The 21,618-nt window shown below is 38.2% G+C and overlaps 1 protein-coding gene across 3 annotated transcripts in view; it reads left to right on the top strand.

Moving 5' to 3' along the window:
- Positions 1-21,618, top strand: part of NDUFA5 (NADH:ubiquinone oxidoreductase subunit A5) — a 245,421-nt gene that overhangs the window by 38,191 nt on the left and 185,612 nt on the right. The window contains exon 1 of one of the 3 annotated variants that reach the window (XM_044088768.1): positions 20,930-21,009. The exons of 1 other annotated variant lie outside the window; for it this stretch is intronic. In XM_044088768.1, coding sequence (XP_043944703.1) covers positions 20,989-21,009 — 21 coding nt within the window. In that variant the 5' untranslated portion in view covers positions 20,930-20,988. Of the gene's footprint in view, positions 1-20,929; positions 21,034-21,618 lie in introns of those variants that run through there. One more of the 3 variants, XM_044088767.1, reaches the window with a different exon arrangement.

Here is a 21,618-nt window from a genome sequence, read left to right as displayed (position 1 = left end):
AAGGGAAGGCATCTCTGATCAGTATTAGCAAAAAAACTAAGGGCACTCATAAAATCATCTAAGGCCAGCGTCAAGAGAAAAATTGCACAGGACACTAAGGATAATCACAAGGCTTTCTTTAGTTATGTTAGAAACCTGGGTGGGAATTCCCAGATATGCTCAGAATTAGTCCAAAATTACAAAAAATACACCAAACCCACAGACATTGCCAACATCCTAGCTGACAGGTTCAATGCAAACTTCTCCCCCCCTCCCCACCAAAAGGGCAAATATCTATCCCAGCAGAGTGCTGCCCCCCTGACATCTCAGATGCTCAGGTAAGAGACGCCCTCTCCAAAGCAAAAAACACAGCATCAATGGGACCAGACGGTGTCCCGGGCTGCGTCCTACATGAACTCCAAGAAGAGCTAAACCCAAACATAAAACTACTGTTCAATCTCAGCCTTACTACAGGATATGTACCCAAAGAGTGGCGTACAGCAACAGTGGTCCCTCTCCACAAAGGTGGTGCTTCAACAGACCCTGGAAACTATCGCCCCATAAGCCTGACTAGCTTGGTCTGCAAAGCTATGGAAAGGATCATCATGGACCTCATAAATAAAGATATTGGGGACCTACAGACACTGGATCCTACCCAGTTCGGCTTTGTTAAGGGCAGATCCTGCCTCTTAAACCTGGTCGACTTCTTTGAAACAGTCACCAAGGCCATTGACAATGGGAAGGTGGACCACACACCCTACTTGGACCTCGCAAAAGCCTTCGATACAATACCCCACTCGGGCATTATAGATAAGCTCACCAGCTTAAATATAAACCCCTATGTCACTAGATGGGTTGCAAACTGGCTCAAGGACAGAAACCACATGGTTAGAATTGCTGGAGCCATGTCAGACTCCAAACCAGTTACAAGTGGCATCCCACAAGGCTCAGTCCTGGGACCTCTCTTGTTCGGTATATATTTCTCGGAGGTACAGGCCAACACAGAAGGACTGTGGCTGACCAAGTTTGCAGATGACTGCAAACTGAGCACCATAATCGACTCTCCAGCCAACACAAGCATCCTCCAAAAGGGCCTCATAGAAACAGACAACTGGTGCCAGAGCCATGGCCTCAAGCTAAACGCCAAAAAGTGTATAGTCATCCCCTTTGGCAAACACAAAGTGCCCACAAATTACCACATAGGTGGTAATCCATTAAGTACAGAAAAAGTAATTAGGGACCTGGAGACCCAAGTTGATAGCAATCTCTCATTTGACAACCACGTGGCCAAAGTGGTTAGAAAAACATTTTATATAGCCCACCTAATCATGAAGGGATTCACATCTAGATTAGGGGAGGTCATCGTGCCTCTTTACTCATCAGGCCCATAATCGAGTACAATGCCCCTTTTGGGATGTACCTTACCAAACACCTGCAGCAACTGGAAAGACCCCAAAAGTACCTCACCAAGAGGATCAAAGGGCTCAAACAGATGCCATATGCTGCCTGGTTAAAGAAACTCCAGCTCTACTCAGTGGCATACTGCCTGCTCAGAGGTGACCTGTGCCTGACGTATAAAGCCATGTCCAACCCGGAATTAAGGGACTTGCTGCACCTCAAAAAATCCAAATCCCATCGAGCTACACGCTCGAGAGACTTGAACCTCAGCACTGAAATAAATAGGACATGCTGGAGGGACAGATTCATAACCCAGAGGCTACCTTCACTCTGGAATAAAATCACAGTCCAGGTTAGGCAGAGTCCCTCATTAACTCTCTTCAAGAGGAATCTTGATAAGTGGATGGGAGATCGTAGGTTTACCCCGGGTATCACTTCTGTGTCAATGTTAGACAGAGGCACAGTATACTAACCTCGAAAAAGGGCATAGCAAAATTAATTTTAAATGGGTGGCGAAAGCCAAACATACTCTGGCTAGGCTTATAAATGCCCTAGGGCAGATAGCCTAGTATGAACCTATGAACCTCTGAACCTATATTAACTGAAACAGTCTTTTCTTCCTGAATAGTGTGGATATTTGACTTGATTTCTATACTCACGCTTATTCTAAAATGCTGGATATTTAATTTTTTCAGTGTGTCAGTCCAAACTAACTGACTTCCCTAACTATATCTGAAGTATGAATGTCGAACCCAGCACGGAGGCTCGGCCAGAACAGGAACACAACCTTGCTGTAGTATAACTTTTGTGTCACGGCTCCCCACCACAAAAGCTCCGATGACAAAAATGTAATAATGAAAATTTTATTCCGTATGGACTTCCACTCTTTAACGTATAACAAATACTTGATACAGTCTCAATGTCACAAGATACGATCACAAATACAACAGAGGGTTAAGCGCTTTCATCTGTTCCTCACAGACTTCCTCAGAACCATTTTTTCACTACACTTTTAAACCAAAATTATATTAGTTCATTAATACATTTAAAACTTTAAAAACTTTATTTTATGTGTACATAAATAGATAAAATAAATAAATAATGATGGTAATAGTAAAATTCATGGATAACTGTTGTTATTACTGTGTTATTTCTTATTACTATATGCTTATACATTATACATTATATTTGATCTGGTTGACAGTGTGCCGCTGATAGAATAAATAAATAAATAAATAAATAATGTTACATAAGCGCTAGCGTTGATGAGTGTATTGGCTCATAATAAATAGCTTCCTAAACGCTAATACTTATTTATAATCAATGAACTCTGAACTAAATGTAAAGTACTAGGTGCAACAGTCTATGTACATTTTCTGTATTATAAGAGGACTATAGTGTATAACACTAATTACATATATAATCAATATGAATAAGTGCTGATGAACTCACTATCAAAATTCTGATGTAATAATTTAATATAATGGACAATTTTGAATATTTTAGTATCTAAATCAGTTCTGATTCTACTATCTAAAAACATATGTTAGAATATATGTCTACATTAAATGAGCACATATAATAAATAATATTACTTTGATAATTAATTTATAATAAATATAAATATAAAATGTAGTTGATATGTATATGTATCGGTCATAAATTGTAGTTTATATCACTAATAAAATACATTAACAAATACATTGTACAGTTGTATTATTATTGCACTTTGTAAATTAACATTTATTAAGTACTTATTTAATATTGTAATTATGTATTGTCTATACTAATTAAAAATATATATGAAATAAAATTTAGTATACCTACTGAACCTACTAACCATCAATATGGTATGATATAAGATATTACTTATTAATGCCCTAATATTAGAAATGGTTTTATACTAATATATTCATTAAGGCCAGGGTATGTGGTTGCATCAAGACATATTTGCCACCTACTTTCCAAACATCCTAATTTGGCCTTCCAATTACCACTATCTATTGTTCTTTCCACCTGGTCTAAAATAAAGAACTTAAACATGTGGTCATTGCCTTTTTCTAGGACATGTTTACTCAAAGCATTTTTTGTATCACCCTTTTTGATCTTATAATAATGTTCGTATATCCTAGTTCTTAATTTTCTCTCGGTTTTTCCTACATAATACACGGTACATTTTTCACATGATGCTAAATATATAAATCCTTGGGTGTTACAATTACCTGGTTTTGATTTACATTTACTTTTCAGTATGTTGTCAATTTTAATACTATATTCAACATTAATGTATTGGCACTGTTTGCATGCCCCACATCTTTGTGTACCACTCATCTTGTGTTGGTTTAAATTATATATGTTTGCTCCTCTTTCTAATAACTTTTTTATATATTATGTCCTGTCTTTAGTACTATGTTGGGAGAAGTGCCTATAATGTCTTTTACTTCTTCACTGTTTGTGAAAATAGTCCAATGTCTTTGTAAAATTTCCTTTACTATATTCGTCTGTGGACTAAACATAGTGACACATACCCATCTATTTACCATTTTTCTATTGTTGTTCACTGTGTTTGTATCACTTTTCCTTAACAATGGGTAATATTTAACTCCCCATTGGGATTTAACAAATTCCACTACATCAATGAGCATATTTGTAGGATAGTTTCTTTCTTTAAATAATTTGTAAATCAGTTCCAACTCATTCTCCATTATTTCTCTTGTCGATGACATCCTTGCTGCTCTCACACATTGACCCTTCACTATGTTCTTAAAAGTGTGTGGGGGATGACAACTTCCAAACTGGATGTAGTCATTGGAAAATGTCGGTTTTCTATATAGTCTGGAAGTGAATCCTTCATCATTAATACTGATGTATGTATCTAAATAGGCAAGTGAATTTCAAAATTCTGTTGTTTTGTTAATATACTCAATAAAGGTAGGTATGTCTTTCAAATAATGAATATGTCATCCAAAAATCGTGTATATAGTAACATATGTTTGTAATATTTACTATGGAAAATAAACTGATCCTGTTTGTCTAAATTTTTCTCCTTGATGTTCTATATAGTTATGATCTAGGATGAGTTCCATCATACTCATTAACAATTGAATTCTATCCCATGTAAGTACTGAAAACTTCCTTAGGCTGTTACAAACAAATCCTTTACATCCACCGTGATGAAAGTGATATCATTACTCCATACATCCTTATTTATTTTTCTTAAAAATGGGATATTCATTCCTTAAATAATTGTACTGTTCCTCACTAATTCTATTGTCATAATTACCTGATTCAAATAGTAACTCATGAATCTTGTTCAGGTAATCATTTTGATGTGTACTCATGCCTTCTGCAATGTGGGCCATATATATAAACCCTACCTATATTGTGTTGTTCAACATCTCTCTCTATTGTATCTTCCACCTTGTCTCATTGTCTCTTCTCTTTGATGTAGACATATTCTAACATATGTTTTTGATAGTAGAATCAGAAGAACTTTAGATACTAAAATATTCAGTTCATCAGCACTTATCCATATTGATTATATATGTAATTAGTGTTATACACTATAGTCCTCTTATAATACAGAAAATGTACATAGATATTGCACCTAATTACTTTACATTTAGTTCAGAGTTCATTGATTATAAATAAGTATTAGCTTATTTGAGCTATTATTTATGCCATTATCTATCAACGCTTAGCGCTAAGCCCTTTATTTATTTATTTATTTATTTATTCTATACCAGATCAAATATAATGTATAATGTATATTTACTATTACCATCATTATTTATTTATTTTATCTATTTATGTACACATAAAATAAAGTTTTAAAGTTTTAAATGTATTAATGAAATTTGTGATAATTATCTTGTGACATTGAGACTGTATCAAGTATTTGTTATACGTTAAAGAGTGGAAGTCCATACGGAATAAAATTTTCATTATTACATTTTTGTCATCGGAGCTTTTGTGGTGGGGAGCCGTGACACAAAAATTATACTACAGCAAGGTTGTGTTCCTGTTCTGGCTGAGCCTCCGTGCTGGGTTCGACATTCATATTTCAGTTGGTTTGTGCTTTTATATATCTGAAGTATATTTTAATAATACCAAAACCCTGTAATGTTTTACATACCTCTTTTATCTTGGTTGTCTTGGTTTCCAAGCCTGGTCTTGCATGTGCCACTTTATCTAGCATTCCATTGCTATGTACAGTTTTCCCTTGAGAAAAAGAACATTCTGTAGCTGGCAAGATTGTATCTTTCCATTGAGAAAGAAACATTCTGTATTTTCTGCACATCTCATGCTTATCTTTCCTTTCTAATAAACTGTCTTTCTCTGAAACTGAATGCATACATGTCTGACTCTATATTTTCAGGCCTTACTCTACGTTAATGTAGTATAGTGAATTCAATAAGAATACCCTCACTATAATAGTGAGAAGAAGGTAGAGTGTATTTGAACCTCTGGCTGAAGTACACACTAACTGATTAAGGCCATTTGTGTCAATAAAGTCTAGGAAATGTTGTACCTTCAAATTGTTAGAAATGTATGCTTCGCTGTCTATAGAGAGGTAGATAAGTCTCCCATGAACAAAATGTTTGTTTGGATGGACAATGCCTCCATTAGGCCTAGATAAGAGTTGTGGGATTCTTGAAACATAGATGGTGACCTATAGCTTGCTAAAATACAATAAGAAACTCCTCCAGGGTATCATCCTGTTTAACCATGCTTATGGTATACTGATTGCTAATGTACATCAAGACACCTCCATAATTAGTCCCTGTCTGTGCAGCTGATGGTCTAAAAGTATGGAAAGCACTGTAGCTTTGTACTGCTGGAGTACTTTAAGCAGTGTTAAACCATGTCCTGGTAATGACACGGGTGTCTATATTCTTCAGAGTGAGGAGAATTTGCAGGGTATGGAACTTCTTGTTAAGGCCCCTAACAGTGAGCAGTAATACCTTTGTGTTTTATTTGCTACATTGCTAAGTTTATCACTTTGGCATGGTCTAAAACAGGTTCTAAGTGGGTGGATAAAATTTTAGCCAAAATTGGGAAGATTCCTTGAGAATGTATGCTACCAAAAACAACTTTAAAAAACTAGCTAGATAAGGCGATTTCAAGTCAATCAGACCAATAGTAAGCCAGTTTGATCAAAATACAAACAAATGGACAAATAAAACAAGAAATCAGTAGTCAGTCACTAAAATAGCTTCTGGAAGTGCAGTTTTTTAAACACAAGTACTTACCTTGTGCCTGGATGGCACGTGAAGCAAGGAAATCACTTCAGAGGCCTCATGCAAGGACATCAAGAGTTGCTGGGCTTTGTTGTAATCAGTCAAGAGCCTCTCAAACACACCAAATTTATATAGGCACTTGAAACAACAGAAACTGTGTATAATCCCTTTAGCAGGACCAAAAATTGCAGGAATACAACAATTAAGTACCAACAAAGATAAAAAGTAGCAACTTACACATACCTCTCAACTGTACAGATTTTTTAGATAATAAAGTTTCCTCCCTTTTTTATTTTAATTGTTCTTCTCCTTAAATCTGGCAAATAGCTGAGGATTGAAGTCATTAAATAATGTCAAACATTTGAGTTTAAGACTTAACATCTTTCAAAAATCTTTCAAAAATAATAACTAATGCAAAACCTATTATCTAAGCAACTTTCTAAGTTATAATAACCAATAGTTAAAATCTGTCCCTATTTGTCCCCCATTTTTGTGTTTGCAACCTTGTTTTAAGAGGTATGCTTACACAGTAGTGCTACTAGTAAAGCTTCTCAAAAGTGCAGTTCTCAGCAATAAGCAAACAGTACAATATCAAGGGTACTTGAAAAATATTTAACATGCAAAAATCGGCAAATAAAGCAGTTAAATGAAGTGGAAAACAGTAAAATAAACAGTTTACATGCTAGGAATGGCACAGGATTTATGCAGCACCCTCTCAGTGTGTGGCAAGGATGCTTATCAGATTGCAGCTTTATGAAAATGATGATTTGAGTAAAGGAAGTTAGCCAAAAGCAATACTTGTTTGCTGAGTGGGATCTCAGTATAGTGGATCTATGTAAAACAATGGGTGGGAAAAGTAATTAATCAGTTTACACAACTGACAATAGCAATCAAAGGGAGAAGGTGGGATTTTGGCAGACAGATTACCATACAGGGTGAAAGCCAGAGACTGGCTTTTAAAACAACAGCAGCAAAAGGATGGAAGGGTTGGGGAAAATTCAAGCTGATGTAAGAAGCCAGACAACAGCTTTTACATATCAGTCAAGCTCCCACCAAGACAGATTGCAAATGCTAATCAGCCAAGCTCCCACCAAAACAGATTGTAAATGTGATGGCCTTTACTTTCCAACTATAGGAAATAAACTAAAACAATGAGTCAGAAGGTCACTGAAAAAACAATCAGTAAAAACAAAATGAAAACTCCACAAAAGCTAGAACTTCCAGTGAGTGACCTACCAAGCCTCTTGTATCAGAGGCACATGGGATATATGCAAATGATCCCTATAAACATCAGGTGTTTCAGCTAATTGGCAATTCTGAATGCTCATGACTTGTTTCATCGTTTTAATGGACAATTTCAGGCCAATAAAGCCAAACCCCAGTAGTTGTGGATATGCATATTTCGGCCTTGTTATGACCTCATCAGCACAGCACAAGCAGAGGGTTTGACTAAGCATTAGAAACACAGGGCTGTTATACCCATCTGATGTCCATTATCATTAGGGTCACTGCAAAAATATCCCAAACAACAAACTAAAACAATGAGTGAGAAGGTCACTGAAAAAACAATCAGTAAAAACAAAATGAAAACTCCAGCAAAGCTTGAACTTCCACAAACTACCTTAAAGTTTAGTCTTGATAACTGGATGAGAAAATACAAATTCAGACTAGGATTGTTATGTATAGCCTGACTGATTTGTGAAGTCAGCATAATTAAGTGCTTGAAAAGAGAGGGAAGAGTTTTCAAGTGTCTCTGCTTAAAGGTATATATGGCTAGGCATCTTATGGTCCTCATGATTGTTTATCTAGTATTGTTTACAAGTTGCCAAATGTTACAGCATTAATATCAAGGAAGTGTCTTAAGATGAAGAGATAAACACCTATGAAATCTCTAATGTGTTTCCAGAGATTGCTGGAAGGTCACTATAAATGTGATGGTTAAGCCATCACATATCTTTGTATCCAGTTGAATAGGCACACCTCATACCGCTACCTGCCTACCAGTGGTGGACACAGTTCAGCTAGGTCCATTACAGTATCCTTGTCCACTTGGAAACAGTATACAATCTATCAGTCTGTGAACTTACAGTATGTCAGGTACTAGCTGCATCTCCTGCATTGGAGTGGATGGCCATGATGTGCAACACTGCAAACAAAGTCCCTGCTGGAGTCTAGTAATACATCTTGTGCTACTGCTCCTACTATTTTTAGTATCACTCTGCACATCACAAATCGTTTTTTTTTTTTTGTAAATAGTTTTTGATCCCCCCAACCTCATTTTTATTGGTCCGTCCCCAGGACCTCATGTACACACAGAGTCTACCAAGATCCTCCTAACCCTTCCAGACTTACTCTGGTGTTGCTTGGGCTGGTCATGGATATTAAGGTGTCTTGGGGTCTCAGCCATCTGTGCTTCTGTCTAGTGGGGGTGGGTTTAGTTTACACACTCTACCCACTCCCCTCCCATTCAGTGGTTAAGAGGGCAACTCCTCTCTTTTGACCATATTTCCCTTAGGAAGCATCACCAATGAGCACCCAGTATGGGCATGCCCATCACTCCCTGCCAGTCTATCAGTTGCCCGAGCCCATAATTGAACCCAGGTTGGCTGAGCCATAGTTAGTACTTTATTCCTCTACATCACTAGAACAGTCAAGTATACAATGAACCTTGGTGTTCAAAATGGAGAAGTGCTGATGTGTAAAGCAGCTGCTGCATATCTTTCTAAATCTGTCTGCCATTTTGGATTCCTTCGTTTGCATAATATACACGTTTCATTTGTATAGTACTCCTCATTTACATGACAATATGCACTCATTAGCATGCATTCCATACCATGCTATTATGACCACTGCACAGTTGCTCTGTATCTTACAATGTTCGATGCCCTGCAAATGGCTGCTACCCAGACTAATGTGCATAGTGCAATGCGCTAACCATTTATGAATTCCAGCCAATGCCTACATGATGGTGTGGTGGTAGTAAAATCAAAACAAAATACAACAGAATGCTGAGTTAAAATGTAAACAGATGCATTAGAAACACTGAACCATACAACAAGTAAATCATTAGAATAAGTTACAGATTTGCAGTTAGATCCATGGCACAAAGGAATGAAGCCCAGACTGTAACCCATATTACCTAGGTTCAGTAAGCAGCCCAAGCAATAGTAAAGCCAAATAATGGTGAAAAACATATGATATGGCAGTGCTTGTTTGCTTCATATGGGTGGGGAGACAGTGAGGATGTGATAGGCAGGTGGTAGCAAGATCCCAGTTGTGACAGACATAGCTGCCAAATGTTTAACTGGGCAGGCAAAAGATGGGCACATTACAATACAGGTATGGGTGCCTGTTACAGCACCACTGCATGCCAACTTCAAGTCAAAGGATGCAAAGGGCTGATAATAAAATCAAACTTGGCCATACTGTGGTGGTTCATGTATATCTTTATAATTCCCTGAGTGTAGGGATATCCATGGTCCAATGGCTGATAGGCTTTCCCAGCTGAAGAAATGAAACCCACATGGTGAAAGGAGTCTCCAGGATATGCCCCAAACTTCAGTGGCTCTGGACAGAATGGAGCAACTGATGCAAGATATCTCTCTGGCCTACTCTGAACTACACCAGGGGCTTATGCTAAAAATGAGAGGGGTATATGTGCCCCCATTGGTGAGTGTGTGCCCACCATAATGCCCAACAGCCTTGGGTCAATAAGCTACTAGTCAGACAGTGTTCAGGTGCTGAACTTAGCTTACCTGGGATAGCTCTCTTGAATAAAAGCTAGACATAAAACCAATCAACTTGCCAAACATGAACTAAGAATTACTACATTCAATGTAGGTTTGTTGACAAGCTGGTGCTTAGAAGTGGATGACATGATGGTAAAGAGGAGGCTAGACTTGGCTTGGGATCCAGAATCTACTACTCAGGAGAAGGACACGCTAGAAATGGTGTGGGAACTGAAGTGAGGGAGAGGCTTCAGAAAGAAGTGAGGGATTGTCATCAGAATTAGTGACAGACTCATGACTATCAGACTCCAGCTTAATGATAGGGCAGTATTCATAATCTCTGCCTATTCCCCACAGCAGGGCTGTGATACTGAGGAAAATACTGCATTCATTTGCAGGACAGTTGCAGGACCTACTAGATAAAGCAGGACAACATGAATTAGTGTTTATAATGGGTGATCTGAATGCACATATCAGGACAGACAGAACAGGATACGAGGACTGCCTGGGTCCATATGGGTGGGGCAACAGGAATAGAGGAGAGGTAATTCCTGACTTCTGTCTAGCAAATGGCTTGACAGTAGCCAACACATGGTTCAGAAAAACAGATATTCACAAAATCACATACAAGAGTGGCCAACATACAACTCAGGTAGACTTCTTCCTAGTAAGGAAAGGGCAGTGAGGGAGAATCAGATTGCAAAGTCATCTTCAGTGAAACAGTCAGCCCACAACATAAATGACTGTTTGCCAAAATCAGCTGCAAGCAGGGGTCAGAGAAGGCTCTACGGTTAACAGAGACCAGGCTGAAGACCTGGAAACTGACTATAGAGAAAGCACAAAAGAATGGTAGTACCTCAAAATGGCATGTGTGAGTACTATAGAACAGATATACCTCTCAACTGTACAGATTTTCTCAGAACGCCCAGATTTTTGCCTCATATTTTTGGACCGTTTTTCATAAATTTGTGTTTTTCTGACAAATTAGCAGCAAATCATTAAATACTGAAGTTAGAAAATAATGATAGACATTTGAGTTTCAGACTTCATACCCTTCAGAAAAAAATCATATTAAAACAGCAATTTTTAAAACATTGTCCCTATTTTTGGGCTTTTGTCCCACTTTTATTTACGGCTTCATCCAGATTTCTTGCTCTAAGAAGTTGAGAGGTATGGATATATGCCTGAGTCATGTATGGAAATAAAGTACATAAGGAAAACTGGAGGTGGAATTCAGAAGACCAGGAAGTCATCAAAAGAAAAAATAAGAAGTGCATGAAAAAGTGGAAGACAGGAAAAACAGACCAGGCTAGGAAGGAATACTGGCTGGTTAACAAGGAGGCTAAGAAAGGAGTTGCAATAGCTGAGAACAAGGCATCAGCGGCATGGTACCAGCTCCTGGAAAGTGACTCAGCAGATGGCACAAAGAAACTACATCAGGTTGCAAGGTATGAACAGAAAGACAAAGAAGATAGTCAGACACCCTTCATAAGGGATGCCAGCAACAACCTGCTCACCAGTCTACAGGACATCAAAGGCAGATGGAAGGAGTATTTCCAGCAGCTTCTGTATGACGAAAACCCCACAGAAGTTCACAACAGACCAAATAAGAACAGCAATAAGGAAAATTAAGTGAAGGAAGCAGCAGGCTCAGATGAGGTCACAGCAGATGTGATAACGGTGTTGGGTTAGATAGGGGAGACATGGCTTCTGATGATTCTCAGAGCAATATGTAGAGAAAGGTTTATCCCAGATGACTGGAGAGTAAGCATACACGTGCACATGCTCAAGAAAAAAGGGGGCATTTACAAGTGTGGGCAGCACAGAGGCATCAAACTCTTGTTACATTGCATGAAAGTTCTGGAGATGGTGATTGATAAATATGCAGAGTAGCAGAAAGTAAAATGAGAAATGAGCAGTTCAGATTCAGATCAGGATGCAGCATAATTGATCCAATGTTTGCAGTGAGACGGAGGCTTGGAAAGAAGATAGAAATGAGAAAAAAATCCAAAAGGGCTTTTCTAGACTTAGAGAAAACATATGACAAGGTCCCAAGAAAGCTGATTTGGACAGTCCTGTGGTGGTCTGAAGTCCCAGAAACATTGGTAGAATTGCTGCAAACTATGTACAAGGACCCAATTACTCAAGTATGAACAGTGTTCAGTCTCATAGAAGGGTTCCTGGTAGGAGAGGGTGTGCATCAGGGTTCAGCTCTGATCCCACTGCTGTTCATAATGGTAATAGACTATGTTAGCAAAGAAGTTAGTGGGGACAGATCAACAAAGTTGCTGTATGCAGATGATGTGATATTACAGGCAGCCTCTGAGCAAAAACTTTAGCAAAGGGTAGGGGAATGGTATACAAAACTGAAGGTACATGGGATGAAACTGTGGACAGATAAGACAGTGGTAATGACAGCAAATGGGGGAATCAGAAGTCAGAACTGAGATAGAATGGAAAATAGTGCAATAGGTTAACAGCCTCATGTATCTGGGAGGAGTGGTTGAGTAGAAGGGAAGTCTGAATGAGGAGGTCAAAGCTAGAATCAGAGGAGATGCAGCCAAATGGCACAGAGTGTCAGGTGTAGTGTTTGACAGAACAATGCCAAAGAAGCTGAAAACTAAGATGTACAAAACAATGAAGCAAATGGTACTACTGTATGGTACAGAAACCAGGATAGTAAAGGTACAGCAATTGAGGAAGGTAGAGGCAATGGAGTTGGAGTGCCTGAGATGGGTGTTAGGATGCCACAGTGGAATAGATGAAGAAATGAGAACATAAGAGCAGAAGCCAAAGCAAAAACAAATGCAGAAAAGATCAAACAGAACAGATTATGATGGTTCCAGCACATGTGCAGAAAAGGTGAAGACAATCTGGTGAAGAAGATTTGGGACAGAGAGGAAGAAGGCAAGAGGAAATGAGGGCATCCAGCAAAGAGGTGGATGGATTGTGAAAGACGAACTGTGACAGTCAGGCATGTTTGTCGAAGAAGGCAGGAGAGTAGCAATAAACAGAGAGGTGGTGACAGTTGACATGACACCCTATCCGCATGTGGAAAATGGGAAAAAGGAGGTTGATGATGAAATAAATTTTTAAGTGATGAGTTATCTCGCACTAAACACTTCTACTATCAGTGGACGAAAGTGAATGCACTGAAAACTGGAATCCCTGAACTGCATTCATCGAAAATATCTTGCTGATCAACTCACTCCTGCACTTCCCCATTACTGGGTGCCCCACACACCCTGAACTTATATATACCAACTCTGATGTCACTTGAAAAAAGGGAAACTTCTGCTAAAAAGGGAATCACTTCTGGCACAACTTGCCAACAGTGATTTCCCATGGAAGAACTCTGATCGCTGGTGAGTTGAAGCTTGGGCAGCTGAAGGTCGAAAGTTCAAACTTTGTCCACCTGTAGGATAACCACACTAAATTGCAGTGTCACTATACGATGTGGAAGGTATATCAGTTTTGAGTGGCTACACATCGAGTGGCGAAAGAACAAAAACAAGCTCAACTTATTTTGCTCATTTATTTAGTTTAGTAAGATAAATTTATTTATTTGTTTATATGATTTGTTAACTGAGAAAGAACACTGATCCCTTTGGACCAATGTCTGTCTCATATCAGGCAGAAAAAAATAAAAATAATGTATACATTAAAAGGAAAAGTAAATATACAAAGGAAAAATATTTAAGAAGGTGGTCAACAGAAACCAGTATGTATAATATTTGCGTCAGTTATAGTAACAACATGCTAGGTGTTAGAGAAAAGACAGGTAACGTGTTGGAGATTAGGGAGAACAGATTATGTAACTTGGAGGAGACATTTACAAGCAGCTTGTGCTATGAGATGCACACTGTGGGACTGAAAGGAGGAAGAGGAATTATAGAGATGCTTAAGATTTGAGGAAAGATCCCTACAGAGCTTGGTTCCAAGAATAGAAAGGGAGTGGTTAGAGCACTGAAGTCTAGTTTTATGTGTTCAGAAGACAGGCTGTAAGTGTCTGTGAGATCTAAGGTTATATGATAGAGGCTGTCTAAGTAACCTAGAAGAAAACTAAAGGGCAGGAGTTTTCTTTCAGGGTCCATAAAAGTTAGGAGCTAAGAAGTAGATTAGTTCATTGCTGAACTAGCAGCCACTTGGCCATGGCTAGTGTAAGACAGGGGTGTTCATACTTTGGGGAAAGGGTAATGAAGTGGCAGACAGAGTTCAAGATTGAATGGTGGTAGAGTTTCTTATGAAGGCAGATGCTACAAGAGGTAAGCAGTACTCAACCTGGGTTAGAAGAATCCCTCTGCAGTAGCTTTTCTTGTTGGGTGGATGAGGAAAGAGGTGGACACTTGGACCAGAAGTGGAGGGAATTCATCTTTTTCCTGTTGTCTTTGAGATTATGGTGAAAGGTAAGTGTCAGAGGTCAACCCAGACTCCTAGGTATCTAAAGGTGTTAACCTGCTCAATGGCATTGTTAAGGTGGTCAAGAATTACAGGTGAGTTGGGGTTCTTTTGCCTTTTCATACAGGTTCTAAAGAGCATAGTTTTCGTTTTTGAGGCATTAAGTAATAGTTTTTTGTTTCTTAGCCAGTTGATGAGGGAGAGGAAATCATTTTTCAGAGCATGTTGAATTGATTGGGTTTTGTGTTTGAGCAGATGACTGTCATCAGTATTTAGAAAGATTGCAAGTCGGGGAAGGTCAAGTGCAAGCTTACGTATAAAAATGGAAAAAAGAGGAGGGACCAGTATGGAACCTTGAGGGACTCCTTTAAGTAAGGAAATGGTGGCTGACATACTGTTAAAATTTACTGAGAAATGTCAATTGGATAGGCAGTTGTGGAACCAAGGAATAGCATCAGGACTAATACGGATGTCAGTGAGGTGGTTAAACAGGATTGGGTGGTCAACCAGATCAAAGGAGCTGGTAAGGTCTAGAATTATGGCTCCAGCAAGGACACCTTTGTCCATAGCTAAAAGGATGTGATCAATGAAGGTCCAAAATGCAAAGGAAATGGTGCAGCCAAGCCAAAAACCATGTTGCTTGGAAGAGGGAAGGCATTATTGACTTATGTAGTTTGAGAGTTGACTATAGACCAGTTTTTCTAAGATTTTCCCAGTTGTAGGGAGGATGGAGATTGGATAGTAATCACTGTGCAGCTTGGCTTTGAATTGTTTGGAGAGAAGTATGATCTTTGCTATTTCCCTATATGGGCATACTTGAGTTAAGCAAAGGTTGCAGAGGATCATTCAATCAATATGAGCAACTTCAAAATCCAGAGCTGATTAGTTACCAGCTCCCTTGAAGCCAGGTAAAAAGGGTTAATATAAAAAAGACCATAATCAATGTATGTTAGACTATATTAACTTAGCTTTCAGAAACAATGTTGTTGTTGTTGTTGCTGTGTCTTTTGGCTTTTCCCAGTTAGGGGTCGCCACAGCGGAACTCCGGTCCGCTAACGATTGACAGTAGATTTTTACATGCCGAGTTGCCAGCTCTGATGCACAACCTTCAACAAAGGTACGCCCATTCATGCATGTCTCCACACAGAAGATGCTCTAGCTGAGAATCGAACAGGACAACATCTTACTGTGAGGTGACAATGCTACTGCAGCACCACCACCATAATAAAATCCAAGTACAGTAAAAATGGGGGAAAATAACAGCAAGGGCAGCTAAACCATTCCCATGGTTGTACAAAACAAACAAAAAATAACCACTTTCAACATTTTAGGTAGGTTGTTGCAAAATAATAAAAAAGTATGCCTGTATTTATTTATTTACATTTTTAAAGAGAAAAGCGGGCTGCGGTGGTGCAGTGGTTAGCATTGTCGTCTTACAGTAAGAGGCTCTCCGGTTTGATTCTTGACTGGAACACCTTCTGTGCAGAGTCTGCATGTCCTCCCTGCGATCGACTAAACTTTAATAAAAAAAAAAAGACATGCAGATAGGTGCATGAGTGTGCGTGTGCCTTTTCTGAAGGTTAGGTACTGGGCTGGCAACTCATCATCATAAAATCTACTGCCAATCATAAGCGGACCGGTGATATGCTGTAGCGACCCCTAACCAGAAACAGCCAAAAGACTGTTTTAAAGAGAAAAAAATGGGAGGGGAGTTTGCTTGAGAGAAGCCTGTTAATAAAGGAGGGGGTGTACATGCCTTGTTAAAGTTGTAGCACAGCCAAATACACTTCAGGCAAAGTTGCAGATCAGATCTTACTCCTTAAGTAACTAGAATTAGGAGATGCTTCATCAAGGGAAAGTACAAAGATGTAGGACAGCCACACAAGAGTTCACCATGTAGTTAAAACATGAGCCAAAACTGTACCCAGAATGAAGTCTGTAATATAGCCACACAGCAGTACAGTGTGGATTTCATTTGATATGCTGCTATGCCCTAACATTACCAATGAACCAAGTGGGCAAGAAGTTGAGCATTAGGAGTTGAAATACACTAACATCACTTTGCAAAACACAAGTACATTTTTATAATGTGACTGGACATTCAGTCAGAAAAGAGATACCTGGGGAAGATGGGGCTGAAGCAATACATGTATGAAAATGGCTGGACATTCAGTCAGATATGAGTTACCTTGGAGGTGGTGAGAAGGAAGCAGTGTGTGAAAATGACTGATAAATTCCTCACTTTGTCATTTGATCACAGTTAAGTGACCATCAAGGGAAAAGTCTGTGTGTGTATATATATATATATATATATATATATATATATATATATATATATATATATATATATATATATATATATATATTTACACACATACATATATATATATATATATATATATATATATATATATAGATACACACACACACACACACACACACACATATATATATATATATATATATATATATATATATATATATATACACACACACACACACACACACACACACACACACACACACACACACACACACACACACACACACACACACACCATATTTCTTTGTAAATAAGGCCTAACCAGAGAATAAGGCCTAGCATGGTTTTCCAGGGTGGTCATGATATAAACCCTACTCCAAAAATAAGCCCCAGTTAAGCTTGTCAACAATGCACGACGGACTTGTTAAATTATAAAATAATATTATTGACACCCATTGACTGGGGTTATCATACTCTGCTCACCATTTTCAGACCATTTGGATACCCAATTTCTTCTCTTTGTAGAAAGTCACAAGATTCTTTGCCTGGGAGTCCTCCACAGTTCTTAATGTAACCCTAACCATCACTCACACTTGACGGTTGAGATCCTTGGCCCATAAACACTGGCAGGCGTATTTTGATTGGTCAAAGTGCAGACAAAATGTGTAAAGCACACACGTGATAGTGCATGGTTGTGGTTGTGCCTTCTCTTTGTAAACAGCGCCATTTTGTGCTGCCACTCCAGTCTCGTAAGTCTTCAAATTAACCCCCCCAAACAAGATGAGTGCAAAAAGAAAGAGCTATTCCACTGAGTACGAGAAAGAAATTGTGGCGGAGTCCTGGGGAAAGAATCTGATGGCTTTCTGTAAAGAGAAGAAGTTAGATCTCCGAATGGTCCAAAAAGTGCATGCAGAGCACGATAACCTCAGTCAACAGGCCAACGAGGGAAATGCTAAGAAGTGCAAGTGTGGATCAGGTCGGCAACCATTATTTCCTGAGGTGGAAGACATCATTTGTGAGTAGATTACTAACAGGAGAGCAAAGTCTTTGGTTGTACGCAGGGCTGATATCCAAGCTTTTGCCCTTGCAATTTCACCACAGTTAGAAATATCCCCAGAAGAATTCAAAGCATCACAACATTGGCTGGATGGCTTCCTTCAGCGATATGAACTGTCTCTAAGAAGATCAACAACACTGTTCAAGCTGGAAGATACTGAAGTTATTAAACGTGCACTTGTGTTCAAGTCCTTTGTTGATGGCATTGACCTTTCTAAATACCAACTCTCCAACATGATTGCTATGGATGAAACTGCAGTGTTTATGGGCCAAGGATCTCAAACAACAATTGATCAGAGGGGTGCCTCATCAATCTACATTCCCTCCACTGGTTATGAGAGTGCATGTGTTACCCATATTTTGGCAATTCATCTAGATGGAAAGAAAATCCCACCTCTAATCATTAGTAAGGGCAAGAAAAATAAGACTGAACATGCTTCAGGCATTTACATTCTTGAAACCGAAAAAGCCTGGTGAACACAAGCAGCTGTAAGGAAGTGTGTCGATGTAATGCTGCCACTTGTTTTGCAAGGTAGCAAAAGAGGTCTGCTAGTCTGGGATACAGCCAGCACTCGCCGTGCTAAAGAAATGAAGAAATTCCTTGCACAGAGAAGAATAGATAATATAATGATTCCCGCAGGAATGACTGCCTATCTCTAGACTCTTGCTATTGCAATAAACAAGCCATTCAAGGACCATTTGCGCATAGAACTCAATGACTACATTGAAAATAGAATGGAGAGAAATCAGCATGGAAACTTTGTGAAGCCTAGCCTGCAAGAGATCATGACTTGGGTGAAAAATTCATGGGATAAAATCACTGACAGCTATATTGCAAATGCACTACGAGCAGGCTACTTGGACAAGCAGTGCTCATTTAAGGAGAGTTCTATTGCTAGGCATGACAGATTGGGGCCAATGGTTCTGCAGGAAATTGAGTCACAAGAAATTCAGGTCGAAATTCGGGGGTTGCACACATGACAATGTTCCAGGCGAAGATGATATGACTGTATTTGAATAACTGTGAAAGCCAAGGTGCAGATATTCTGAAGTTGAAATGTTTGGTGCACTGTTTATATAGAATTCTCACACAACTGTTAACACGTTACTTAGAACTGTTGTTCAATAACAGAAAAGTACAAAATAAATGTCAATTTGTGTACATGAATAAATGTCAATTTTTGTACTTGAATAAATGTCGATTTGTGTTCATTAATAAATGTCGATTTTTGTATATGTATAAATGAATAAAGGTAGATTGTTGGATGGTGCGGGTAAATAAGGCATCCCCTGATAATAAGCCCTAGTGTGTATTTTGGTGGGGGAAAGAGTATAAGACCCGATCTTATTTTTAGGGAAATATGGGGTATGTGTATATATATATATATATATATATATATATATATATATATATATATATATATATATATACAAATATATATCTATATATATATATATATATATATATATATATATATGTTTAGGCTGAATGCATTAACATGGGCACACTTTCTTTGAATATAGTAAAACATTAGTATCCCCCTTCAGAAAGTGGTGATTCAAGGGTTGACAAACTTTATGTGAGCAATTGATATGCTCAAAGCAAGTGGAAACAATTACTATGGGTAGAATCTGTATTGCTTCAATCCCATATTTTACTTACTACTATCCTATAAAAATACTGCTATGACCTTGTACTGTTCGTATTGTTAAGACAATGTATTTGTAGAGCTACTGTATTTTATATACTACTACTACCCTATGCAATTGTCTTCTATGACCATACACTCTTTGCCTATTAACAAATGTCAATAAATGAGAGAGAGAGAGAGAGAGAGAGAGAGAGATGCAAGCTTGTGAGCAAGCAAAATAAGCTACTGTGAGCAGATTTATTTGTTTCGATTAATCACAACCATACATCAGAGATGCCCCAGTCAGAAAGTGTTTAAATTGGGAAAAGGCGATTTGAATATGAAAGCAAAAAAGAGCCAACCACTGCTGTCATTTGATCACTGTTAAATAATCACTGATCTGCACCATCAGGTGCACTACCTGTGGGGGCGTGTGTGTAACAGGTAGTGTTTAGTAAATCACACACATCTCCAATACAGTGGTCTTAAACTAAAGATAACAATCACACCCAAGTGATATGTAGTTGAAAAGTCACCTGAAAAACATGTTTAAAAATCTGTTCACATACTTATTTGAAAAAAATCACCTGAACAATATATATTTAAATAATTGAGCTGTTGCCCCGTCAACGGAAAAGTACCAAATAATTAATCTGTTTGCATGCACACATGGAGATATATATATATATATATATATATATATATATATGTGTGTGTGTGTGTTAAAACGGCAAATGTCCTGAGATGTCTCTTTGGGCAGTTGTGTCCTGAAAAAAAAAATTGAAAAATCCCAAATGTCTTGAGATTTTACGACAAAAATATTTCCTATATTTTATGTAATAGTTGCATAAAACAGTTATTCTGTATCCGAGACACCTAAATGGTATAAGAAACAGAATAAACAACTAAAATGCTACAAGAATAAGCTTTTATTTAGGAAAATAAAGTGAAGTTCTGTCATTTGTACTGGCCGTGGGTATGTTTTGCCCTGCAAAATCTAATGTTTGTACCAAAAATGTCCCACTTTGGGTATTTGAAAAGGTAGCAACCCTAGATAACAAACACAATTTGACCTTGAGCGAGAAAGAGACTTCATTCACAGATACACTGTGAATGTACATTTGTTTCTTTGGGTTTGTGCGTCGGTGGCGGTGAAATTAGTTACTTTTGTAAAGTAGTTGGATTGGTCGATGTCGTTCAATAATTCGTATCTCTATTATTTTGGTCTACTGAAAAGTACACTCTGAAGTAGACTATTATACCTACTCTAGACCCATAATCCCGTGCGCATAATTATGGCTGGTGTACTAAAGAAGGTAAAAGTGGAGGTCATGTTTACTGTATGTGTAGCTGTGCGGATTTTTTTTAAGCAGATAATTTAAAATAATTAGAAATACATTTTTGTACTACGCGTCTGTATAATATCAGGGAGAGGGGTGAAATTTTCACCCACGTTGCTATAGTGTATATCTGTTGCATAAAATAAGTTGTTCTGATATTTGCTTTTATTCTTATCACATTAAACACATGGGCGTTAGGTATTGTCATGGTTAGGGATGGCAGGTGTGTTAAATCGTAGTTTAGTAAAATGCTGTCATTCATTATATAAAACATGAGTGAATGGTCTGGTTGGCTGATTGAATTATGTGTTATTTTCATGTTGGAGGACTTTAGGTAATATGGCCATATTTTTATCCATTGATTCTAAGCTCGCAAACGTTCAGAAGTTGGGTGTTGTTGCCGTAACTGAGCTACAAGAACTTTCTTGTGTTTACAACTGCTGTTTGATTGCACCGAGGAATTTTCTACGTTTAAGCCTTGGCTGTTTCCATTACTTTTAGATTTGGTATTTTATTACAGTTGGTTGTATTTTAAATTTTGTTGTACTGCTAACTTGGAGTCTTAAAATTGTTGGCTAGTGGCAG

This window comes from Protopterus annectens, chromosome 11.part0 (genome assembly GCF_019279795.1).
Source record: "Protopterus annectens isolate FY-2018-M chromosome 11.part0, PAN1.0, whole genome shotgun sequence".
Classification (NCBI taxonomy): Eukaryota; Metazoa; Chordata; order Ceratodontiformes; family Protopteridae; genus Protopterus; species Protopterus annectens.
This window is presented reverse-complemented; position numbering and strand designations above follow the sequence as displayed.